Source organism: Micromesistius poutassou, assembly GCF_964030765.1.
Source record: "Micromesistius poutassou genome assembly, chromosome: 2".
Lineage (NCBI taxonomy): Eukaryota > Metazoa > Chordata > Actinopteri > Gadiformes > Gadidae > Micromesistius > Micromesistius poutassou.
The window spans coordinates 8318722-8346247 of record NC_140272.1 but is presented as its reverse complement, the minus strand read 5'-3'; the positions used below and the strand labels follow the sequence as shown (position 1 = coordinate 8346247).

Genomic DNA, 27526 nt, shown 5'->3' with positions numbered 1-27526 from the left:
CAAAGCAATTTACACAATTTCCAGATGTACATAACCAATCAGAAATTGAATACGAAACAATAAGGAATATATTTATTGTAACGTAAACTGGAGGTAGACTGGTTAATTAACCCCATTTGGGAAAAGTAAAGATCATCGTAATGTGATCATCGTAACATCGTAATGTGCAGATATGATCATAAATGTTTCCTGTTGACAGAACTTGTCTGATTGGAGATAAACAAGTTATTGTACAATCCATTATTTATCCAATTCCAACCTCCGTAATGACATGATCCACAGGAAGTGGATCATGTCTTCCAATCAAATCCATTTTCTACTTCCTGCCTATCCCCGCTGCTACTTGTGGAACACATTCAGTTCAACCCCCCCTGCCACCACACAGGTCACAGGTCAGGGCTCATGGGTCACAGATCCGAGGGTCAGGGTGTCAGGCGTCAGTGGTGGCCTTCCCTGTGAGGACGGACTTCCCCGAGGGGCTGGGGCTGGGCCCGGCGTCAGTGGTCCCCTTCCCCGTGAGGACCGTCTTCCCCGAGGGGTAGGCGCTGGGCCCGGCGGGCCGACACAGCACACAGCGCCGCGAGATCTGGATCAGCGTCACCCGGAAGCGCTTGATGCGGAAGGCGTACACCAGCGGGTTGAGCGCGGAGTTGACGTGCGACAGGAAGATGCCGGTGTACACGGCGGCCTTGGGCAGCGGGCAGGTGGGGCAGAAGAGCGCCACGCAGTTCAGGATGTGCAATGGCAGCCAGCAGAGGACGAAGAGCACCACCACCAGTGCCAGCGACTTGGCCAGACGCAGCTCCTTCTGGTAGTAGCGCCGGCCGTCGTCGCCCTCGCACGTGGCCTCGGCGCGGCGGTCCAGCCGGACGCAGATCACCCGGAAGATCTCGCCGTACAGCGCCATCATGACCACCAGCGGCACCACCACGCAGCCCAGGAAGTTGAAGTACACCATGAAGTCCATGCTGACCACCGAGGTGAACATGCACTCGATGGGCGCGTCGCGGTTGCCTGTGGCGGTGCCGCTGGCGTTACCGTGGAGATGGGGGTCAGGGCGGATATGCCAGCCCAGCATGGGCACCAGGCCGGAGATGAAAGAGAGGAGCCAGCACAGGCCGACCGCCACCCAGGCCCGGCCCTGGGTCACCACGCTGCAGTACCTGAAGGGGGGGGTGGAGACGGAGGCAAGGCTTAGTCAGGATGGAGGAAGGGGGCAGGGGGGGTAAACATGAAGTGCCACAAAGGTCAGACACTCGTCAGTACTTTCAGTTCAACATAGAAATGGGTGGACTCTCTCTCATGTCTCCCTCGTCTAGCTCACCCTTTGGCTATCCTTTTGGCTACCGTGAACCGGTAGCAAGAAAAAAGGGACCCCCTCATGTATAGATCTGTTTGGTGAGAATGCAGGGGAAAAAAAATCTCACCTCTTTTTATGCTTTTTATGATAGAGCGAGCTGGACAGGAAGGTATGGGAGATAGAGGGGAGGACATGCAGCAAAGAACCATGGTAAACGCTCTACCCGGTGAGCCACCGGGGTGCCCCAACATCTCACCTTTGATTTTAGGAGAAATACATTATGGAGAGGAGGTGAAACTGTGCCTCCTTTGCTGTAAGGGCAATAGCCTCCTGGAGGGGGGGAAACTGTTTAAAAGACTCCTCACTCTGCTCAAAGATCAGACTTGTGTATGCATACATTAAATAGGTACATTTTCCACATCTATTGTGTGCTGTTTAGAAGTCTCATCTGTCCATATCTCACAAAGAAATGGCCACCACAGAAGTCTTCCATGGTAAACTGTTGGAAAAGTGCAAGCACTTAAATTCTTGGCAGGTCACAAGCGCATAACTTGAAGCCTGGCACGATGGATTCTCGCATGATCATGATCTTGCAAATACAGCTGCCTCGCAAGGCAACATTATGTAACATAATGTTGTCCAAAAAGGGATACATGTTCTGTAACTACTATACAGATGATCTAGTTTCATGTCATATAAACCAGTTCCCACATGACTTCCTGTGAACGGAGGGACCGATCTTTAAGGGTTGGCAGCCAGTAAGGCATCAAGGATGCCTACAGGTAGGCTGCCACTGTGGACATTGGGAATCAAACACAGAACCTTTCGTCTCTGAGTCAACCTCCTGAGTCATTACACTACATCACAATAAAGGTTGAGTAAAAATGATGGACACCTGTTACTTACTCTCTGATCATGAATGCCTGACCCCTGTAACTCCTCTCTGAAGAAGGAAACCACAGCGATAAGCAGAAACGCCTTGGACGACTGCCACAGTGGCTTTTGGAAAGTGTATCTAAAACTAATTTATTTATGCCGGACAGAGAAACAGTTTAATTTACTTAAGAGCTTGTGATGCCTGTCCCATCGATTTACATGAAGCTGCGCAGAGATATATGGGGCTGCTTGTCACAGATAGATTCCCAGAAGTGTGCTACTCTTTATTCTCCTTTTAACCAAAACGGGAACAAATGGTAAGTACAATTTATAAACCATTTTAAACCATCGCCTTTGACCTCGATTGCATATTGTGTAATTAGTGCCAAGGATTTGAACACCTAAGTGCAACTTATTATCTTGTTGGCCCTTTCCTCTTGCACTGTTCTTAAAACTATTGAACCCCCTGAACACATACTGGCCAGCCGGCAGTACCCCCCCAACCACACCCAAGTTAAAAATCTGTTTCACTTCCAGTTCCCAAAAAAACATTGTAATCAGCCAAACTACAGTAGGTGGTCCTGGGTGGATTCTCGCTCAATGTATGCCTTTACATTAACATTTAGGCCATTTAGCAGACGCTTTTATCCAAAACGACTTATATGGAAAGCGTGCATTCTGTCTGGCCTCACTTTGACACAAGCCATCAATGTAGGTGGAGTGAATCGCACTGTGACGATGACGAGAGTTGTGTCTGAGTATCGCTGAGCGCCCCGGCAGACTCTCTGGCCCCCCCTCCTCCAGGGGGGAGCAGAGCTCACCTGGTTGGGATCTTGACGCGGAGGAAGCGGTCGATGGCGATGGCGAGCAGCGACAGGATGGAGCCCTGGGTGATGACCAGCAGCAGGCAGGAGAGCAGCAGGCAGGTGTAGAACTGCGTCTCCAGGCCCAGGCTGATGACCACGGCCAGCGGGATGACCAGCGCGCCCACTGCGATGTCGGCCACCGCCAGCGACACGATGAAGCAGAAGGTGGTGTCCCGCAGCGAGCGGTTAACCAGCACCACCGCCACCACCAGCACGTTGCCCAGCACAGAGGCCAGGGCGATGGCCGTCTCCATGGAGATGTACAGCAGGTCCACCTGCTCCCGGGGCCGGATGCCCAGGGAAAAGGACATCTTGTAGTTCTTTTGCGGGGCGTTTTGTAGTTCTCTTCTGCAGTAGGTTCTTGTTCGGTCCTATGTGGCTGTCCTTTTTTTTTTAAAGGCCTCCTGCTGTTCTTTAATCCAGGTCAGGTCCGGTGGCTCCGTGCTGCGGAGGAACCACCATGGTTCCCTCGTGCTGGATCCATGTTCTCCCCGGGCCGGTTGGGTCTGAGTGGCTCTCCGCTGACAGGCCCCCTCGCCGCAGATTCTTATGAGCGCCTCGTCAGTGCTTTCAGTTCTACATAGAAATGGGTGGACTCTCTCCCCCCCGCTTTGGCTCTCTCTCGCGCTCTCGCTCTCTCTCAGTCTTGATTACTCTCTCTCCCTCTCTCTATCTCTCTCTCTCTCTTGATTACTCTCTCTTTCACTCACACACTCTCTCTTACACACTCTGCTCTCTCTTGCCCTCTCACTCTCTCTCTCCTGTCATTTACTGTCTCACTCTCATTTTATGTCTCCCCCCCCCCCTCGCAATCTCTCCCTCTCCCTCTTCCTCAAGAGAAGTCATTAAATGGAGGCAAGGGACTTTAGTGTTCTTGCGGCACCCGAGAGCAGAATCACGACAGTCAGCAGTGGGGTCTCGGTGTGTGTGTGTGTGTGTGTGTGTGTGTGTGTGTGTGTGTGTGTGTGTGTGTGTGTGTGTGTGTGTGTGCATAAGTGTGTGTAAGCATTGTAAAAATGTGCTAATTTATTATGCAACGTGTGAGTTATGGTCGTGTGAGTTATGAGTCGTGATTTTGGCGTGCCGTGTGTGCGGCCGCAGGTTAGCGGGAGGTGAGATGGTTCCGCCACACATGGAGGTGAAGGAAGAAGAAGGGTTTCCATTAAGCAAGCGAGTTTCAGCATCTTTGCTTAAGACACTGTTAGCAGAAGTGAGTTACATTTACAGGCCTGTAGCACTGACACCTGAAATCATGAAGTGTTTCGAAAGACTGGTTTTACAACACATCAAAGCTGCCCTGCCACCCACTCTGGATCCCCACCAATTTGCATATCGAGCTGACATGTCAACAGACGACGCCATCTCCATGACCCTCCACTCCGTTCTGCGCCACTTGGAGCTGCAGGGGACCTATACACAGACTACAGCTCTGCCTTTAATACGATCCTCACCAGCAGACTGTTCTCCAAGACGTCCAACCTGGGTTTACCGCTCAACCTCTGCCTTTGGATTAAGGACTTTTTGACAGACAGGCCACAGGCGGTCAGAATGGGCCCGCATCTTTCCCCCACTCTGACACTCAGCACAGGGGCCCCCACAGGGCTGCGTGCTGAGCCCTCTTCTCTACTCTCTGGACACACACGACTGCGCTCCATCTCACACTACCAACACCATAGTGAAATTTGCAGATGACACAACTGTGGTGGGACTGATCGCCAAAGGTGATGAGTCTGCTTACAGAGAGGAGGTTCAAAGGCTGACAGAGTGGTGCTCAGAGAACAACCTGAGCCTCAACATCAAAAAAACAAAAGAACTGATCATCGATTACAGGAAGAAGCAGGACACACACATACCACTACACATCAATGGGGAGAGGGTGGAGAGAGTGTCCAGCTTCAAATTCTTGGGCATCCACATCTCAGAGAACTTATCATGGACAATAAACACCACAGCAATAGTAAAGAAAGCACAGCAGCGGCTATACTTTCTCCACACACTCAGGAAAGCCAATCTCACACAACAGCACATCCTGTCGTGGTATGGTAGCAGTTCTGCTCCAGACAGGAAGTCACTGCAGAGGACTATAAAAACCGCCCAAAACATCATCAACCAACAGCTACCTACCATGGACACCATCTTCAATTCCCAATGCTTGCAGAAGACACGTAACATTCTGAAAAACATTCCACCCTGCCAATTATCAGTTTGAACTGCTGCCCTCAGGGAAACGTTACAGGTCCATCAGAACACGCACCACAAGATTCATCAACAGTTTCTATCCCAAAGCTAGCACCATACTCAACTCTGACCTGAAAACAAACCCACTGAGTTCTGACAGCATTAATCAGTGACCTCCATACTTAATGCAATGCTCTGCACTTTTTATGTTTTGCACTACTGTTTTAATGCATACAATGGCACTGAGTTGATGGTATAGTGTATGACGACATGAATGTACTGAGTGAATGAGACGATCAGAATGTATTTTTTATTGACTTGATTTATTTATTATGCTACCTTTCTTTTTAATGAGTCCAGTACGTGAGTGCATTGAATTTTGTTGTATTCCTGTGCAATGACAAATAAATCTAATCTAATCTAATCTATTATTTTTTTGGCAAACAATGTTCTGTTTTGCAATAGTGTCACTTCCTACATATTTAAAAGCCAAGATAAGGGTGAATGTGTGTGTGTGTGTGTGTGTGTGTGTGTGTGTGTGTGTGTGTGTGTGTGTGTGTGTGTGTGTGTGTGTGTGTGTTTCAGGATTTGACAAATATGTACATATATATATATATATATATATATATATATATATATATATATATATATATACTGTATATTCATTGTGGAAATATTAATCGTAACAAATTGGTATAGGCCTACAAATTATATAAACCTTCTTTGTCTCATGAATAGTCAATTGAAAAGGCATTTGTTTACATTCTCCTTGGAACTATGTTTCCCTTCCTCTCTCTAACTGAAAGGTGTTGCCACTGGAGCCACGAAGTCTGACTGAGGCCAATCTACTGATAGATTCTTGCAGTCTTGCGGACGTTTCCCTATAGGCCCTCCAGTCTCCGGCTATCCATCTAGACAGAGCAAACAAACGGCACAGACAGAGCTGGAGCTCCTCTTGTGTACTGAGAGTTGTTGCATTTACTAATTGTCCATTTGAATTTGGTGATGTCACATTACAAAGGAAGTGGCGTCACCTGGTAGTTAGATGACTGTAGAGCAAGGCCACTGCTTACACACAGGGGGAAACCACCTTCTCTGTATTTAGCCCCGTCCTTTAGTTTAAAACATAGAATGGGACTAAACGTAGGGTAGGGGATAGCCTATCTCTGAACTACAGCTGAAATCCTGATCAATACTCATCCCTCTCCTATCCCGGATAGGAGAGGGATGAGTATGACTACACATGACCCAAAGCGACTATCCACAGACTCTTATTTCACTAAGCTGGACTGTCAAGTATCAAGCTAGTCTGCAGGAAAATGTTTGTGTGTCGCTTGGCAACAGTCCAGTCCCAGTCCAACTGAGGAACTATTTCTGTTGGCGGAGCCAAATAAATGATTTAATAATGAAACCAATCAGTTGTCGCTTATTACTGCAAACAATTCAAAATGTTTTATTATCACAGCGTGATGATATTCAGAGTAACATCACTTCCTCTCCTGTGATATTGCTTGAATTTTTTTTTTTCCAAAACAATGATAACCCACACTAGCTATATGGAGAGGCTGTAGATAGTAGTGCTAAAGAAGCCAATTTGGGCAGTGAGCATAAAGCACTCATTAGTAAACCAATTACAGGGATGGAATTCATTCCATTAAGGAAAAGTGAGGTGAAACTATAAACAACATCCATTTTGTTCAGCCTTTTGTTGTGCAGGAAATGGGTGAGTCAGCGCTTAGTTGTGTGTGTGTGTGTGTGTGTGTGTGTGTGTGTGTGTGTGTGTGTGTGTGTGTGTGTGCGTGTGTGTGTGTGTGTGTGTGTGTGTGTGTGTGTGTGTGTGTGTGTGTGTGTGTGTGTGTGTGTGCGTGTGTGTGTTTGTGTGGTATTGTCCCTCCCCTGGTCTTGGACTTATGCTCTGAGCTTTTAGTGTTTCAGCTAAAACAGACACACTCCACTAACTCAGTTTTATCGGGTCTACATTGTTTTATCTGAAGGCCGTTATTATGCTGATGGGTGTGTGTGTGTGTGTGTGTGTGTGTGTGTGTGTGTGTGTGTGTGTGCGTGTGTGTGTGTGTGTGTGTGTGTGTGTGTGTGTGTGTGTGTGTGTGTGTGTGTTGGGGGGGGGGGGGGGGTGCTTCTGCATGCTCAGCAGAGGATGTCTCAGCAAATGTCAGGAGTGTAAATCGTCCATAATGAGTCTGTAGGAACCACCACCACACACACTTCACCCTGGCACCCGTATAAATACGGCATTATGGCGTCTTATTGAGGATGTCGTGCAAACAATATAAACTGACGTCGCACTCACAGCGTTACAGCCTACTGCCTCCTGTGCTGTCGTCATTGTTTTGGAAAGTAAGTTGTATTACTGTATTAAAGGTGGATTGATTGATTTAATTAAACATTACATACATTCTTAGTATCATCTCAGATCAAAATCAAATTATTATATTGGATCTATTTTGTAGTATTCTACCCCTACAAAAGTTTCAGCTCGGTGGTCTATGCTCCATGCCTGCCATCTTTCATCTATCTTACTGTTTGAAAATGAAAAAATTAACATGGGGGAATTTCCAATGTTCACTAGATTGGGTCTAGGTAGCTTTATATATTAATTGGGACAATTATAATAATTATTATTATAACAATTAATAATTATTATTATTATTTATAAATATAACTCCTAAACAATGGAGATGTGATTCGGTCCACCATCCGACCCTGAATAGAAGCCTCTGATTGGATTAGAAGCAGACCAATCACTCCTGCTGCTTCCAAAGGAACAGTGTGGCGATACATCATCTATTACCGGTACTGATTAGCATAAACATCCTGTCACCATGTGAAGATAAGCAATTCCCCGCAGAGGCCACTTTTCACTCTGAAATCACAAAATGGCTGCCATGCTGTTCGCGGCATACGTGCTCAGCAAACATAGCATACCTCTTAGGAAGCAAGCACACGTATAGTAATGTATCCATATACCCACCGTCACACTCGGTTGTGTTTCGGTTTTAGTTACGTCTCCTCGATCTAAAACAGTTCACAGTCGGGGGGAGGACAGCTGACTCATTAATGTTCGTTAGGGTTTTTAAATCCAGGCCAAAGTACTGGGTTCAGTACCCAACATCGGCAGCCTAACCTGAAGGCCTCCTTAAGAAACAGGCTCCACCCCTACCTGCTCCTTAGTGACATCACTATATATATAGGTTTGTTTGAAATGTTCAATCTCAAGTACAATGCCAATTGCAACCTCACACATACAAAGTCAATTATTCCTCTTGGCAATATTTGCCAAGTATATGGCTGTTTGTGATGTTTTGCTAAGTAGGCCTATATGACTGTTTTGTGGGGGTTTACCCTAACTACTTGTCTTGCTATTATACTGATATTCATTTGATCTTAAAAAAAAAGAATAAACAGTGCTTTACCTGCCTATCCACCATTCAGTCGGTACATTTTTTTTCTCTGTTCGCTTTTAAAGATCGGATGAGGTGGGCCCCATCCATATCTTCGCCTTGGGCCCCAAATTTTCTAAATCCGCCACTGTCCAGCTACCATTTAGCAGCGGCAGCGGCAGCAGAGCATGGGTCTCCCTGAAATGTCCCTGGACATGGCCGTGGAGGTGCTGATCGCGCCGCTCCGGCGCACCAAGAGACTGTGGGAGCCCACCTTCTGCTTCCTCACCTCCCTGGCCGTGGCCGACCTGCTGGTGGGCTGCCTGGCCATCCCCCTGGCCGTGGTGGTGGACGGCCGGGTGGAGACCTCCGCCCGTGCCTGCCTGGTCACCAGCTGCCTGCTCATCCTCCCCACCCTGGCCTCCATCCTGTCCCTGCTGGCCATTGCCGTGGACCGATTCCTCCGTGTCTACGCCCCCCTCAGGTAGGTCTCCAGTCCGCCCCCGATGGTACAGGTCCACAGACGGGGTCGGTCCTAACCAGTGGTGTTGTGTTGTTCAGGTACCGGCGGTCTGTGATGGAGCAGCACTCGTTGGCTGGTGGTGTCGGTGTGCTGGGTGACGGCCGTCCTCCTCAGCTTCATGCCCCTCTTTGGCTGGAGCCAGCAGGGCACCGTCTCGCCTGCTGCTCATTCCCCCGACTCCTTCACCTCCTCCAACTTCTCCACCTCCTCCTCCTCTCCCTCCGCTGCCGCCACCGTCTGCCGATTCACCAACGTCATCTCCATGTCGTACCTGGTCTACTTCACCTTCTTCCTCTGAAACCTGCTGCCTCTGTCCACCATGGCCCTGCTCTACTGCCTCATCTTCCGGAACATCCGCCGGAGCCTCAGGGACATGCCCGGGTGCTCGGGCCCACCCCCCGCAGAGTCCCGCAGCTCCCTGAGGAAGGAAGGACGGCTGGCGGCCTCGCTGTCTCAGGTCCTGGGTCTGTTCGCCCTCTCCTGGCTCCCGCTGCACCTCATGAACTGCATGGTGAAGTTCGGGGGACCCCCCCGTCCCCGTCGTCGCGTTCCACTTGGGCATCCTGCTCTCGCACGCCAACTCGGCCGTCAACCCCATGGTGTATGCCTTCCGGATCCCCAAGATCAGGCAGGCCTACCTGAAGATGTGGTCGCAGGCCACCGGGCGGCCATGGCTCAGCCAGCCACCATCCAGCCACTCTTCAGACAACGGCGCCAGCAGCAAAGGCCAAGACGACAAGTTATAGTCTCGGCTCTTTCGTTTAACTTTTAGCATTAGGCCCTGTAGGGGCCAAAGAGGAAGTCATTGATTCATAATAATAAGTTTGTTCAAAACAATTCATAATTGGTAACGATTATTACCCTGGAAATCCAGAGTTCTCGCGAGAACACAATTTGAATTTGCTCAGCGAGTCACTCTGGGAATGAGCAATATACTCACTCCCCGATTCCCCTGGCCCAGAACATTAACCAATCACATCGTGTATCTGATATAGGTGGGCCAAAAACCTCGCTGTTTTACCGACCGGATACGGCAAGAGTATTATCTATTGGTTAGCTTTGCTGGTCTGGATACGTCACCCCTTGTATTCTTCTGATTGGTCGTAGTGTTATCCAATACGTGCAGTGATATTTTCAAATGCATGCTTGATGCCGCCCCTCGAGTTGGGCCATTTTCATTGCTCATTGCTAGACCCTACAGCTTTCTAGATGTGGGTTTGGATTTCCAGGCTAAACGATAATTGCATTATTATTTACAAGGTTTGTATTAGTTTAAAATGCATAATTTTGTAATGTATAAATTCTAAAAACATTTCTATAATTTGTATTTCTGATTATATAAATATGACATCACTGTTAAGTGTTTACTAGTGTTATACATCACTTTGGTGAGTTTGGAGTCAGATAATGTAGGAAGCAACACCGTTTTTGACCGTTTTTGATTTTAATTTTTCTTAAATTTTTCTAATTCAACATTTAAAAGAAAGTTATCTTATCTCGTCGCCCACGTAACAAAAGTGAGACTTAGAAAGGAGGAAGGAAACAGAGGGCCACTGCAGGCCAAACCATCAGTGGAAAATACACACACAAAAATAGCTGGAATTTTTTTATTCAAGTTGCGATCAGCTTATTTTGCTCGGCCCACTTGGTTTGACTGCGTCTTATGAGTCATATATTTGCCATTGTGTTACTTTCTATTGCTGGATCAGAATGCAGGAGAGCCATGAGATGCAATGAAAACACAATTATTATTATTATTATTATTTTATTTTTTTAATTTCCCATGGGCCCCCCTCTGCCTTGGCCCCCCCCAAGCCTGTCCCACTTATACCCGCAGTCCGTCGGTCCTGTGTGTGTGTGTGTATGTCTGTGTGTGTGTGTGTGTGAGTGTGTACGTGTGTACGTTTGAGTGTGAGTTTGTGTGTTTGGATTAGCTGGGGTTTCGTTCACATCTGAACAGAATGTGGTTTTCATGTGGGGTTAGAAGCAAAGCCTTCATGGTTTCATCTAGAAATGGGACAAAGGTTCATCAATCCAGACTCACGCTATGCATGACTGTTTTGAGTGCTGTCAGAGATGAGGTGTCATAATAGGTGGTAATATTACAATTATTACATTGTATTTAGTTATGGCCTTCTGTATATGTATCACTATATATCTGATTAATCATCACAATAATGACATATTTATAATTATTATTATATAATTAATGATTATTGTTATTAATTACAATTTTTAATAATTAAAATATATAAAATAAAGGCCTATATAAATACTATACACTTATATATCACATATTTTAGTACTCAATCTTGGCGGCTAAATCAGATATGTAGTGATCAATGTACATATATAAATGTATTTTAAATGTATAGCCTACACAAATTTGATCTAACGCACGCACGCACGCACACACACACACACACACACACACACACACACACACACACACACACACACACACACACACACACACACACACACACACACACACACACACACACACACACACACACACACACACATATGCACTTGCTAAGGTAGATTAAGGTGAAAGGTTCTTCTTGCTAATCAAAAAAAATCGTATTTTAATATGAGAAACATATACAGCATGTATTGGATTTAATCATAACAAAAAAGAAAAGAACTTCAAACAAAATCTTGTGAGACCAATGTGAGACCTCCATATTCCGATGTCATCAGTAATTCTATCAACCTATCACAGTTATGTTTCCTATGCCAGTGTGACCAGCAGGGGGCAGCGCTGCACCGTTACCGAACAGGACCGCTTCTCTATTCTCTCCCCCTAACTGCAGAGTCGGTTCCACACAGCATCACCGCGTTCATTAAACCTCTCGAGAAAGGCAATAGACTGTATAGTTATCACCAAAATAAGGATTCAATCCATCCCACAAACTATACAACCTACTACCTCACCTCGCCAGGTCTAGTTCGAGTAGAAAAAGTAGGAAACATATAAATCAATCCATTTCATGAGATAACGTGGAGTCAGGTCTGCAACGCGGGTTCAACAGGTGAGGAGTCGCCGGTGAAGACTCTGCCTCCTTAGGAAAGACAGTAGATTGTATAGTTAACGCAGAGGGAGGACTCGGCCCCACAACTATTCAATCTACTACCTCAGCCACAAGAACAGACGCCGCTGCAGGTGAGCACGGAAGCACAGTCTGCACAGACACGCACTGTAAGAGACAAACACAAAACATGTCAGTCTGATGGTGTTCAGAATGCACAGGGAGTTTAGTGACGGTTTATCTCGAAAGCATTATTTGAGAAAGTAGACAAAGACCCAAACAATGGCGAAGTGAGTGGTTAGAGGTTGGCCATTTTCTGTGTTTTTAATGGCTATAGAACTCAACTGACACTTTGATTTATTAAACACAACCCACCGTGCAACAATGAGTTCTATAAGCCCTGTTTATCCGGAACTGCCACCTCACCCCACAACTTTGGTCTGACAAATGCAGAGTCATGTGAGTTTGATCTGATGTGAACCGAATGTCAAAGGAAGTCTGTGGTTTTTGCATGCAGTTGGTCTGAAAAACACACCGAATCTCTCTCTCTCACACACACACACACACACACACACACACACACACACACACACACACACACACACACACACACACACACACACACACACACACACACACACACACACACACACACACACACACACACCAGAGGGCCGGAGTGGGACCCATTTTCAGCCTGGGAATTTCAGGCCCATACCAGCTCACTTTTTTCAGGGGTGGAAGAATTTGAATAAATGAACAGCAAAACTCTTACTTTCCCTTTTTAATGTATATTGGATCAACGTTTGGCACAAAGAAAATCCACCTCAAGGATCTGTTTATAATTAAAAAAAAAACTTACTTGAACTATCAATGATATATAAAACGTACAATGTTAACCCATTACATACACATCTTCCTCCAGTGCCCTTCTTTTTAAAAAATCTGGCCTTTTGGCTCCTCCTGGCTTTTTCCTGCCCTCCACAATCATCAACGACACTTGTCGCGTCTGTTCTCTACTTCTCTTCTGTTACCTCTCAAGAAAAGACGCAACATGGGCCAAACCAACTCAAATAATTGGGAGGTGTAAACTACCGTACATTGTATAATCCATATTATATGCGATGCTTGGGCTGAAATGTCAGATGAATGAAGAACGTCTACTTTTTTTTTCTCACCCAAGCGGCCCAAAATACATTTGAAAGTGGACCGGCCCAACGGGAAACCTCCCTAAAGTCCCGATGGCCACCCCGGACCTGCACACACACACACACACACACACACACACACACACACACACACACACACACACACACACACACACACACACACACACACACACACACACACACAAAGTAAATGCCGTTTTTCTTTCTATACCACAAATGTGAGTGAGAGAATGAATATTAGTTTGTAAAAAGGTAAATCCTTTTTTGGTATTTAAGTCAAACACCAATAAAAAAGGTGGTTAAAGTGGTCAATTTAGGACCTATTCATAACATTTTGAAAAAGGCCACATCCACCTTTTGAAAAACAGAAAACGACTCATTAAACAAGGCCGGCTCGGCACTGGGCTAGACTGGTTTTTGTCTGGGCCAGACAGTTTTGTCTTCTTGTGACTAAAGTCAGGCTGACTGTGCCCAGACACTGACTGTTAGAGATGGTCAAAGACCATACAAAGACCTGGGCACTTTGCATAAATTAGCATGTGAACTGTTGAGAAGCGGCTGGGCAGTTCATTAACATTCAGAATTCCACTTGGGTCCCTAATTATGGCGAGCAGTGATTGAAATGTTTTGGCAGACCATGAGGTGGGGGCTGCCAGGCCATGGGGGGGGGGGGGGGGGAGTCTGAAAAGGCAAGGGAGGCCTTGATAGAGATGTTGAATTAATTAGAAGGAAAATGCTATCAAACTCTCTCTGCACTGGCTAGCCAGGGTAGAACACGACACTACGCCTGTTTCTATGAGTCGTTTGTGTAGATTGCGAACAATCTACACAATCTTTGTGCGTTGTGGTGTTGGGCTGGACTAAACCTTAAGAACCTAGAAACAGTTGGATTAGTCACTGATAAGAACTCAGCCACGTAGGGCGACTTTGATAAGCATATCAGAGGGCCAGGCGCACACATGCACACACACACACACACACACACACACACACACACACACACACACACACACACACACACACACACACGCATACACACACACACACACACACACACACACACACACACACAGAACAAACACACACACACACGCACACACACACACGCACGCACAGACACACACACACACACATACTGCTTTGCCACAAAGTGACTGTATAACCTTGTAGTAATGTTTGTCAGCCACGACCAAAAAAATAAAAAAGTGTATTTTTTAAGTTAATCCTTCCACATTAGTTTCAGGTCATGCAAAAGACGCTGCCATGCAGTCGAACAAATATATAATTTAGCCTTTTGTCATAATTTACCCTATCGAAAAATACTGTAAATAGTTAGCTACAGAGCTAAACAGTAGCAGCGATGAACACGGAAACACAAATTAACAAAAACCAAGGCCAAAGAAGCAGTGTAAAGGGATGCATGGTCAGACACATTGTTCTAGATGATATCCATGTGCTTTTTTTTTTATCGCTATGATTCGCACATGTGTATAGCGGCACATGCTTCCGACGTGAAGGATATGCATTCGATATGTCCACGGATGTTATTGTTATTGTCGAGGTGACTCGTGACTTTGGCCGTGTTTTCCCAGGCTGCCACGGAACTCGGCGGCGAAAAGAAAATGGCTGCCCTTGTATAAAAAAAAAAGGTCAGTTGGAAATCCGTGCCCTTCATCACGCAGTACCACCGCGCTCTACCGTCTGGTAAACTTTCGATACGACACTGGACAGCAGCAGATCTTGACTTTTCACAGGCGAGAAAACTTTCAGAATGTGGTCAAAAACAAACCAACAAATCAATAAATCCGTTGTGAACGTTATCCAAAGGGGCTCAGACGAGGAGGAGGAGGACCGTGTTTGTGAGCGGGAGCGTCTCGACGGAGGAGTGAAGGACGGCGGTTGGCATCGGTCCGTGTGAACGGTGGCACAGCGGTGGGGTTTTCACGGTGGAGGTCTGTCTCTCGCTCTCTCTCCCTTTGGCTCGCTCGCCCTCCATGTCTCCCTCTCCTTCGTCGCACCATCGGGTGCCAAGAAAATGGGCATTGTGTGGGGTGCCAAACGGCATCTGAATGGAAGCGAAACAGGAGTGATGTTGGGGGATGCAAGCCCGGCTGTGCCCATGGCGATGGGGGTACGGAGAGGTGGGCGAGGGGGGGGGGGGGGGATGGGGGGGATGGGGGGATGGCTGAGCTGCCAAGCAACCAGAAGATGCCCTATCAACAAGCCTGTTGTTGACAGCAAAATAATGGAAGACAGTGTAGCCTACAGCTCTCTGCCAGACGAACTGCAGAGCGAGAACCACCGACGTGGTCGGAAACCGGGGCGATGCGGACCCGGGAGACGGTTCAGAAATGTAACCGTTATCATTGTTCATGATGGCATATGGCGTTAACCTGATGATGAACGCGGTAGGGTGAATCTCGTTGGGATTTCAATCTGGTGCTGGTTTCTTAGGAGGAGTCTCCATTTTGTTTATTTACCTCGATTTCCTTGTTGACTAAATGGACATGGAAATAACTATGGCTCAACAGCGGTTACTATACATATTGTAACTGGATAAGCAACGTACACATAGTGGGTCTATACACATTAGAACATAGATCAATCTTTCTGAATATTTTTAGATTCACTACCATACCACAAAACTATTTCATTTACTACACACAACATATACACTACATGCAGTCCACATGTACTTAAACATATTAAAGTCGTCGCAAATTCTATTTGTACCCAAGCCCTTCAAAACACGATCATATTATCAAGCTATCCCTCCTGACTCAGGAAGCAACAGGCCACATAATCATATCGGCCATTTTGTGCCTGGATGTGGTTTCCTTTGACCACGTTGTAACTTATTTACAACTTGGCCAGTCACCCAGCCCCTTCCAGGGCTCAATGCAAATAATACCAGTTTGAAACCAAACAAACAGGGGAAGTGACCTGGCACTCGAGACAGCCTAGCAGTAGCCCGCTGGTAGCATGCGAGCTAGCTCGCTCCTGCAGAGTTCATCTGAGGAGAGGAGACAGGGGAGGAAATTAGCTAATTTTCGGTCGCTCACTCCCTCGCTCTGCCTCAACTTTGAGACCTCCCTCTTTTTTTCTCTCTCTCTCTCTCTCTCTCTCTCTCTCTCTCTCTCTCTCTCTCTCTCTCTCTCTCTCTCTCTCTCTCTCTCTCTCTCTCTCCCCGCTACCCTTTCTGTAAAGTATGGCATGCTTTGTCCCTTTTTTTCTTAAATAAAACACACACACACACACCCACACACTAACACACACACACACACACACACACACACAATAACACACACAAGCGCTGACTTGCATGCATGCAACCGAAAAAAAAGGGAATCCACACAAATTCCCTACACGTAATAGCATGAGGCAAAATGTTTACAACCATGTTTTTTCCCTCCCTGCACAGTGAAGGAGGGGACATTTCTAAACTCATGAGAAACTACATTTATAAAACAGCCATGTCGTTAGCACCGAGGCCTAAACAGAGGCCTTGATCTAAAATGGAGACCCTGAGCGCTTTTATTACAAGCCCCTTCATGTACAGAACAATCAGGGATCTGGTTCATACCGGTTCTCAGAGGAGCTCGCCTCCCCACTACGGGCGGTACGATCGAGATCAAGACCCCCCTCACGGAAGACCATCGAGATTCGGGCGGGCGATGTCTCCATGGCGATCGATAACTTTCATTTGTTTTAGGACGGGAAGCCCATCCTGTATCGCGCGTAGACGGTGCTGAGCGATTTGGTGGTGGCTTGTGGTTTCGTTTGATTGGCTTTTCACCTTCTGTTGCATGAAGTGCCACTAAAAGACAACAACGCTTAGCGACCAAACTCATAGACTTTACTGCGTTGTTTCACTTGGCTCCCAAGGGGGGAATAGTCACTTCGAGGAAGGATCAAATGATCAGGCCTACCACAACCACAGGAGCTAGTAATGGTGGGTTTAGCATCACTTTGGTTGTAAACTTTAAGATAACTTTATAGTATAAGCTTATTGGTACATCCATACATTTCAATCATTCAATCGCTCGCCACTTGAATCACCTTAAGATTCTTTGAAAAAGAGTAACGTGAATAACCCCTACCTTAACGCAAACCTTCGATACCCGACATCGGTATAGGCGGAAAATGGCATTAAAATCCCTGAATCGCCTTGTTTGGTTTATATGTCGTTATGCCTCCATCGCGGAACCGAAATGGCGCCGATTCTGGCATTGCATTCGGACACGTGTATGGGTTCGAAAAAATTAGAAAGTACGAGAAAAAAACAAATGATCAATGCGCAAAAAGTCCGAAAAGAAGGCGGGAATGGAAAGTCGTGTCCGAAGAGAGAATTCATAAGGCCTAGGCCTAGGCCCACCACAAAAATAAATCAAGCATTATAGATTGAGAAATACCTGGAGGGGGGGGGGGTTTCGCTACAGGACGGGCTAGTAGTAGATGACCCGTAGCATAGGCCCGGAGCGATCGACAGAACCGAACAGAACGACTCGGAGAAGGGGCCGACATGGAGGGCCAATCGGAGAACACACTTCCACATCCATTTGTCCGGTCGTCAGAACGAGGAAAAGGCTGAGCTGTGTAGGCGCGAGCAAACCCCAGCTGAGCCAGGAGGCTGGGGGGTTGAGACTAGCAGAGTGGGCCGTGCCCTTTCTGCCTGCCCACTTCTGTCCTGCTGCCAACAGGCCCCGATCTGGATGAGCAAGACCTCGCTCCCAGGTCGAAACACACCAGAATAGACGTAAAATACAGCAGAGAACGGCCCCAAGCCGAGAGGAAATGTAGAAATATATTTAAGAAACAACTTAGACCAGCTCCAACCGAGGATGAATATCAGAATATGTGTCGAATACGACTGGAACAAGACCCGACCGATCCCAGTTAGAATGCATAAAAGATATAAAACATAACAGGATCCAGCCCGACTGAAGTATAAAGAAATATACAACATACGACTGGTAAAAGCCCAAACGAAACCCAGCCAAAATAAAACGAAAATATATTAAAAATACAACCGACAGACTAGCTTCAACCCAAGACGAAATATAAAAATTCAGAGAAATCAACCGAGACCAGCCCCAGCCCAGATAGAAAAACTGATCCGAACCGACAGAGACTAGCTCCGACCGAACCAAACGAAACAGAATAATATAATAAAGACAACCGAGACTCCAACCTCCAAAAAACCAACCGAGATCCACAGAGATGAAACAAGCTGTGAAACAGCACAACACTGTGATTCACTTTGATGCGTTTGCAGTCACTAACTTGCAGCCCAGCCCCCCCACCCCCCCCACCCCCCAGAAAAACTCCCTCTCTCCAGATTCTGTGATGTCAAAGACAGACATCTCTCTTAGCCACGGGCTGCTGGGGGGCTGACGGGCAAACGAGAGAGAGAGCAGGGAAGGAAGGACAAGTTGTGATTAAGTAAGTAGGAGATGCAAAGTATACTTACGTGTTATCTTAATACCACGCCAGATGCCTCAACAGATGCGTGTGTCTCCCGCCGTCCAGCGCCTGATACGTTCCCATGGCGTTTTAAGGGCAAAACAGTAGAATAACTTAAAGACTTCTCAGCGAAACCCCACAGTAAAATCTTTTGTCAGCACTTGGCATCGCTCCGAGGCACTGCCTCACGCTTCCCATTTTCGGTAGTCGTTCCACCTCTCTCTCTGTCTCTCTCTCTCTCTCTCCCTCCTGCTCCCTCTCTCCCCTCTCTCTCTCTCTCTCCTTGCTCTGTCTTCCCTCCCTGCACCTTCCAGCGCTTTTATTGCGATATGCTTTGTGGAAAAAAGTCGAAAAATATGGACGGATTAAAAAAAAAACGCCCAAAATAGACCTGTAAAAAAACAACATAGGTATCTTGTTTTTACGTGATGCCATAAACAATGAGCCCAACATGCCTCTCTCTCTCCACAGAAACAGAACGCACTGCTCTCCGTGGAACAAGACTGGAAATATTTAGCTCTGGTTCTCGTGACTCCTCAGGCATTATCCTGGACAGCTGCCTCTGTGACGTCACTGTCTGCTCTCATTCTGCTCTTCAATCAAAACTATTCCTTTCCCCCCGTGCCTATAAATACAGAAATAAACAAATACTGTAGACTCTACAGCCACAGCTGCTGCCAGTCGCTGAAATCCCAAGTTCCTGGTTTTAAAAGAGAATAACTAAATAATCACAAAAATAGAAAAGCGATTTCCATCCAAACAAAGTCAGGACCCGAGGCGTGGATCCCTGAGTCGACGGCGGCGCCGCCTGAGCCCAGCGAACAAGCTTTACAAACCGCCGTGTGTCTCCGTCTTCCTGCTCCCCGGCACGGCCGCTTGTTAAAGTTTCAGCTGCAGCGGCTTGGGCCAGCCTACATTGGCACCGGTTCAAGACAGAGTTGGCTGTTTAGAAAAAAAAAGAGAGAGAGAGCGGAGGGAGGGGGAAGAGAGAGCCAGGGACCAGTATCTGTGAGGCAGTGCTGAGTCTCCCTTTCTCTCTGTCTCTCTCTGTCTCTCTCTTCTGTCCTTCTCTGCTCCTCTCTCTCTCAGCCTCTCTCTCTTTTTCTCTCTGCCTCTCTCTCTCTCTCTCCCTCTCTCTTTCCTGCCCCCTCTCTCTCACTCTCTCTCTCTCGCTTGTCCTTCTATGTAGTTCCCGGTATCAAGCCCACCTGGTCATCTGTTCCCTGGGTGAGGACCGGTAGGGGAGTCCCTGGTACCATCCCAGAAACCGGGGCTGGTCTCCCCCCTACTACTGCTGCCCCCTTCCCAGAAAGGCTGTGCACACACTTGTAAACAAACACAAACGCACACAAGCAGGCAGACACGTAGAGACGCAATCGCATGGAAGGGAGTCCCACACACACACACACGCACAGACGTGTGTGTGTGTGTGTGTCTGTGTGTGTGTGTGTGCACATACACACTACACACACACACACACACACACACACATAAAGCCCAAAACCACCAAATAGAATCATCACACACACACACACACAAACACAGTCTCACACACACACACACACACACACACACACACACACACACACACACACAGTCACACACACACACACACACACACACACACACACACACACACACACACAGTCACACCACCAGCGCGGCATAGGAAATGCAGACAGCAGCTCCGCTTCCTGGGTTTTCAGATGTGTGTGTGCGGAGCTCTCACGAGGCCGGAGGCTGCTTCAGTTACAGTTCACACAAAGTTCCCGGCCCGTCCTGCCCTCATTCTCAAGCCCCTTTTGTGTTCCGTGTTCCTCCCCTCCTCCGTTCCACAGAAGCCACCCGCTTTCCGACACAAACCCCCAGTCGGGGGGCAGAGTATAGGTGGCTCTGGGTGGTGTGTTGCCATGGGTTTAATCATGACGCACGCCGTGAAGGACGTCGCAGGGCAATGCACAGCGGTCTGGCTGTTGTGTGCGTGGCCGGCCTCTGTGTGAGTGCCCGGCCTATGTGTGTGTGTGCGTGGCAGGCGTGTGTGTGTGTGTGTGTGAGGTCATCAGGTCCTCTGGGGACAAATGTGTCCCCTTCAGGATACGGTGTGATGTCACGGCATGGAGAGCACTGTAAGGGATAGTCAAGGCAATTCCCCGCTAGTTTGCTAGTTTGATCCCTGGTTCCTCCTAGCTGAGCGTCGAGCTGAGCGTCGAGGTGTCCCTGAGCGAGATACCTCACCCTTACTGCTCCTGACGAGCTGATTGCCACCTTGCGTGGTTGACACCACCGTCGGTGTGTGAATTTGTGAATGAACCATTGTAAGTCGCTTTGGATAAAAGTGTCTGCTAAATGCCCTGAATGTAAATGTAAAGTCTGTTGTGTTTGTATAGACCTTAAACACAGCCACAGCCTCAGAGGGCTCCCCGACCGACCCATGACCGTACCACACACGCCCTCCAGAGAGCAAGGAAAAGTTTGTGGGGGGACGATAAGCCGCCGCTTGGTAAACAACAAAAACTCAAACATTCATGTAAACGGGTGAGAAAAACAACAAGGATGTGAAAGGGTTCTTGACGTGGAACTAGGGACTAGGGGTTGGGGATTAAAGTTGAATTCAGGATGCGTTTAGAGGAATGGATACCAAGAGAATACGGGAAATGTTGGGAAAAACAGTCTGCCTAGTTACTTGACCAGATAAAATGAGACGGAGAGGTAATAAAGTCTATCAGCACGAGGGCCTCGGATTTATTGAGTAAAGTAGCAAAGGTAATACAGATTCATAAAGCGTGAGAGATCGAATATTCTACGTCCCCTAACAGCGCTGAGGTCGCCTAGAGCTTCGCCTCCGTGGAAGTTCTGCTTCAGAAGAGCTCCCGTGATTTGGTGCACGAGAAACTTATAGTATCTTTGGGTTATCGAGGGCTCTCTTGTCCCTGAGCCTCCGGGTTGTGTTGTCTTTCTGTGTGATATGTGTGTCCTCGCCGTCCGGCTGTGGCAGAGTGTTCTCCGCAGACTGATAGGGGGGCTCGAGGGTCATCTTGACCCTCTTGAATGTGTGGTGTGTTGTGTTTATTAGATTTGGGCCCAGGGTTGACTATATTCATAATGTAATGTCCATTTAGGTTATTTTTCCCATCAGAAACAAGGAAAGGACCTTGGCCCTGGTGCGTGCACTCAGACAACCCTGTGCACACGTCCTGTATCGTTGGTACGGCTGACGTCATCAGAGCCTCGTGGGGCTGGCTCTGTATATATTAAGCTCTGTATATATTCTGTGTACATTACAGCGTCTGTCCGTTGGTCCGTCTGTAAAACGGGGCTGGGGTTCCTTGGGTGCCGGGCTTCTAATGAACCACTGATAAAGCTCTGATCACAAACTTAAAACTAAAGCAAAAATGGTGGGTGCACAAAGACAAAATGGCCGCTTTGTGACCCTAAACAAAGTGCTCTAGTCTGCTTTGTTACAGTGCTCAGTGGAAATGGTCTGAGGTTACCCACACACCTTCAAATACACCACTGGGTGCAGCTGGTCAGCTACATCCTTTGAACGATTATGTCACCACCTTATATCTTTCAATATTTGCGTAGCAATGTTCAACGCTACACGCCACCTAGGTGGCTTGCACTGGGCTCGTCCGGAACAAGGAAGCAGGGTGGGGATGTAGGGAACTGGTTTACTGTAGAGTTTGAAGCCAGTGAGACATGAGGATGGTGCTCCAAGCTGCCGTGCAGGAGATCTCCCTGAGTGTGTGGGGGGCTGGTTTAACCTGTGTGCACTTATTGCTCAATAGCCCAACGGGTGTACAGCCCCACCCAGCCCCAGAGTCCAATCAGTCTGACTTGGGCCAGCTGAGGCTGCTTCAACCAGCCATCGTCCACACACATACACTCCACAATATGGTATGTAAAGTATGACCAATCCCAGGATGGTTGAGGTGTTTGAGGCGAAGGCACAAAGACAAGCCAAGAGGTGGTAGGATTAGGCCGTGAGCTGGCATAAGCCTCCTATTAATTCACCTGCGATTAGGTGGTTTGCGGTGAAATATCCAAACGGTGGCACTTTGTTGGAGCGTTGTAAACTCTGCCCCCACCACTCATGGTAGTGGAGGAGACAGGTACGAGCTGGAGGGGGGCGAACAGATAATAGACAATAATTACATGTAATCCAGATTTCACAAGCCTGTGGTACATTTCTGTCATGTAGCATGACGTAAGGTAACCACAAAACCAAACAAAAGTCAGTTAAGTTTGTTTCTAGTTTATTTAGCTTCCACCATGGCCTCATCATCTTCAAACCGCTTATCCGGGGTTGGGTCGCAGAGACAGCAGCTCCAGCAGGGGGCCCCAGACTTCCCTTTCACAGGCCACATTGACCAGCTCTGATGAGGGGATCCTGAGGCGTTCCAAGGCCAGTGTGCAGATATAATCTCTCCACCTTGCCCTGGGTCTTCCCCGAGGCCTCCTCCCCACTGGACGTGCCTGGAACACCTCCCTAAGGAGGCGCCCAGTGGGCATCCGTACCAGATGAACCACCTCAACTGACTCCTTTCTAAGCAGAGGAGCAGTGGCTCTACTTCCTCACGGGTCGCTGAGCTTCTCACCCTATCCCTAAGGGAGACGCCAGCCACCCTCCTGAGAAAAACCATCTTGGCCGCTTGGGAACCTCTAGGGAACCTTTTTTCCCACAAACCTTTTGAATAATAAGCTGGTTCTGGAGATGCACAGCCTCACATTATGTCCTGTGACGACCTTTGTGACTCTCTCTCTCTATCCCTCTTTCTCTCCCCCCCAACCCACCCCCACACAATGTGCCATTGCATAATATTTATTTATTTAGGTCTACCTCTGTCTCTGGTTATATGCATTAATATATTGTACATTAATTATAATTATTATCATTAATTATGTACAATATTGCTCACTTTTGCTGACTTTGATTGACTTTCAATTACTTATTTGGTTGACTTTTACTGTTTGTCCATTTTGTTGTTTGTCAATGGAACTGACTGTTGACTGACTTTATGAGCTACTGGATACCTGCAAGGGGATAAATAAAGTACTTACTTAACTCAACAGACGTTGATGAACGTCGCTGCTCCACAGTTGCAGTGTTGTGGGTTCTCTGGGGTCCTCGCGGCCGTGGAAGGTGTAGCAGGCCTGTCAGAACCTGACGTGGTCCCTACGCTGTGAGGGAGTCCAGACTGTTCACATGATCCGCTCTGCAACCACACCGCCCCCTGGCTCTGGATAAATGAGCCTCAGCTGGAACCACGCTTAATGGATCCGTATGTGTTAGCAGTATCACGTGTGACCCTGTGCGTGTGTGTGTGTGTGTGTGTGTGTGTGTGTGTGTGTGTGTGTGTGTGTGTGTGTGTGTGTGTGTGTGTGTGTGTGTGTGTGAATGCATGTGTGTGTATTCTGTATAATGATTTCATTTGTTTGCAATCTACTTGAAAAGTCTGTTAGGAAATATAATGTGACGTTTTCCCACACAGATAGCTATATTTATGTTATTAGAACTTATACCTAGTTGTATATGATTTGGGCCTGTAACTAGGATTATATTATGAGGATCTATACCTAGATTCATATTATTAGGACCTATAACTAGGTGTATTTTATTAGGTCCTATACCTAGGAGTATTTTATTAGGAGCTATAACTAGCTTTATATTATTAGCACGTATATTATTAGGAGCAAAACATATAGGCATATGTTATAAGGACATATACATAGGTGCATATTATAAGGGCATAAACCTAGGTGTCTATGATTAGGAGCTATACCTAGATGTGTATTATGAGGATTATTAGGACACAAACCTTGGTGTATATAAGGAGTGATACCTTGGTGTATGTTATTAGCAGCTATATTATAGATGGGAATATATATAATTATGACCTATACATATATTATTTGGTCTAACTCTACCTTTGTTCGGCTCCGGGCTGTCAACACAGCATTTACAGTAGGCTACATGGAAAAAGGCATCACCTTATCTTCTTTATCTGTGTTTACCCTCTCTCACTCGGACCCTCTCTACTCACTCTCTTTCCCTCCCTCTCTCTCTCTCTCTCTCTCTCTCTCTCTCTTCCTCTCTCTCACACTCACACTCTCTCGCTTACTCTCTCTCTCTCTCTCTCTCTCTCTCTCTCTCTCTCTCTCTCTCTCTCTCTCTCTCTCCTTCCCTCTCGCTATGTCACTCTCTAACTCTATGTTCCAGTGAGGCCTATCCCTTGGGCTTGTATTCACTTAACACATATTTCCTCGTTCCGTCTTCATTGTTTGCCCTGGCTGCGATACGGCCCGGGCTCTGCGTTGATGATTCACCCGCCCTCCCTCCCGGTGCCAGCGGGTTCATGTCCTCAGCGGCGTGCTGCTTCAGCACTAAACACCACCATGGGTGACCTAAAAACTCGTCTTCACGTCTTCGTCCACCACATCGCCATTCACAACGACTTAGTTTCTCTTTTTCGCTTTTGCATACCCCGTGCCATTTATTTGAACATGCCATGATGTTTTGCACGACTGCTCTCTGCACCGGGGTCCCTCTCCGTCTCCGCCTATATATCGTTGATGCATGCATGTGTGTTTATGCAGACGTCTGTTACATAAACACAAGTCTATATAAACTTCTGTTTACAGAGAAGTAATAGCTCTCTTCCCGCCAGTGTACTGGACTATTTTCTGCCCTGTCTTGTCTGTTTGCTCTGCGCCGACGATCATTTGTCATCGTCGTTTGGAAAAACGGAACGCCCATTCGAGAACAGAGACCGCGATATGCGGTTACTGTCTCTTTAAGATATCTTGAGGGCCACTCCTCGGACCCCCCGGGGCCACTGTGGCCATCGTCAGGGCCGCTCCTCGGACCCCCCCGGGGCCGCTGCGGCCACCCTCACCCCCGCCCGCCAACCGCCGAGCTGCTGCTGTCAGGATTGTGTGTGTGTGTGTGTGTGTGTGTGTGTGTGTGTGTGTGTGTGTGTGTGTGTGTGTGTGTGTGTGTGTGTGTGGAAATACCGTCGGAACCGTTCCGCCCATGCTGTGCCGTGCGTGCGGTGGATTAACACGGTTAGACGGGAAAACGTGTGTCGTGTCGGATGTGCTGCACATGTTTGCTGTTAACACGTTGTAATAAGCATGCGTGTGTGTGTGTGTGTGTGTGTGTGTGTGTGTGTGTGTGTGTGTGTGTGTGTGTGTGTGTGTGTGTGTGTGTGTGTGTGTGTGTGACCCGTTCTCTCGCCGTCTCTACATCCATGTTTCAAAGATCATTAACAGAATAGACCGTAGACGTAACACAGATGAAAACAAAAATATGTACTTAAACCAGATTTTAGTCCCTAAACATCGTCTTGCTGAACTTCTTCAACATATGTTACAATAATGTTTCTACGTTTTTTAAAAATGGCTTTTCTTGTGCTCCCTGGTGGCACCGACGAGTACTGCACTGTCATTTTATTTGGAGATATTGCGACACCTTCTGGCTGCCTGGAGGTATTGCATACATCACCTGATACCGACAGTTCAGGGCTTGAACTCCAAAATCCCATCGCTCTTGAGCACGATACCCTGACACGAAAAGCAATACACCGTAAATAATTTCTCGTTTTGTATAAAAAGGGGAGATCGCACACAAGGACTGAGAAGTTCCAAAAGTGTATTTTAAAAGCCGAAACAACAATTACAGGCCACATAAACAAGGGGTAGAACGTTTCGGGTCTAGCCCTTCATTAGTGTTCCTTGTACGTGACGCGTCACAGGGCGCAGCGGCCTTTTTTAGGCTCGCCTGCCAATCACCCAATCACCCCAAGACACATGAGTGCATTTGGGGTCACAGTGTATCCAAATCACCAAAGTTACACCACAGATATAACAACATTTGTATACAGAAACATTTAGTCACACAACATTTTAATAGTGATACCATTTTTAAATATTTGAAAAATATATATAAAACATGAACAATATTTAGAAAAAGGTACACATCACCCTCATCATCATCATCATCAAAATCAATATCATCTTCATAGCACATTCGGTTATCTTGCGTCCATGTAGGCCTAGTCCATTCATCAACCAACTATACTAATTACAACAGTTACAGCCAACATGTTAAGGTAAATTCGTCATTGATACCACTAGGGTGCAGGGTTTTTAGTGTAAAGAACAAACAAAGAGAATCCTTCTGGATCTTTACACTAAGAACCCTACACCCTAGTAATACCATTCGGAAAACGGTTATTTTCAGGTAAGAAGGTGAAGAAGAAACCCAGATGGTAGGTCAGCTGATTAAAGTAATCTGAATCAGTGGATGACAGCCATGCAAGGGGGGGGGGGGGGGGGGGCTGAGGGCTGAGGGTGCAGATGGGGTGGGGGTCCTGGGGCTGCATTAGAAATCCTCTTACACCCCGGTCACATGACCTGGGTGGTCTGCGGTCAGACAGGAGGTCAGACAGGAGGGCTTCATTCTACCCCCTCGGTCAGAGAGACGGACAGACATCGCAGGTCAGTGGTGTCCACCTGGTGGACACACGCACACACACACACACACACACACACACACACACACACACACACACACATGAACACATGCACACACACACACACACACACACACACACACACACACCAACAGGGACATAGATTTTACACACACAAACACGCAAACACACACACACACACACACAGATACCAACAGGGACATAGACAGTACACAACCCCCACACA

General features: G+C 47.2%; 1 protein-coding gene and 1 pseudogene across 2 annotated transcripts; one reads left to right on the top strand and one right to left on the bottom strand.

The window, feature by feature from the left end:
• Positions 1-3737, bottom strand: LOC311338330 (adenosine receptor A1-like). Its single transcript, XM_084463560.1, has 2 exons — positions 2998-3737; positions 1-1163 (listed from the first exon to the last, which is right to left on the bottom strand). The coding sequence occupies exons 1-2, from the start codon at positions 3351-3353 to the stop codon at positions 431-433; spliced, it is 1089 nt and encodes a 362-aa protein (XP_084319686.1). The 5' UTR covers positions 3354-3737; the 3' UTR covers positions 1-430.
• A 4935-nt stretch (positions 3738-8672) lies between these two features.
• Positions 8673-10088, top strand: LOC311339484 (adenosine receptor A3-like; annotated as a pseudogene). The gene is made up of 2 exons: positions 8673-9102; positions 9180-10088. The product of its transcript is annotated as an adenosine receptor A3-like (transcript).
• The last annotated feature ends 17438 nt before the right edge of the window (positions 10089-27526 follow it).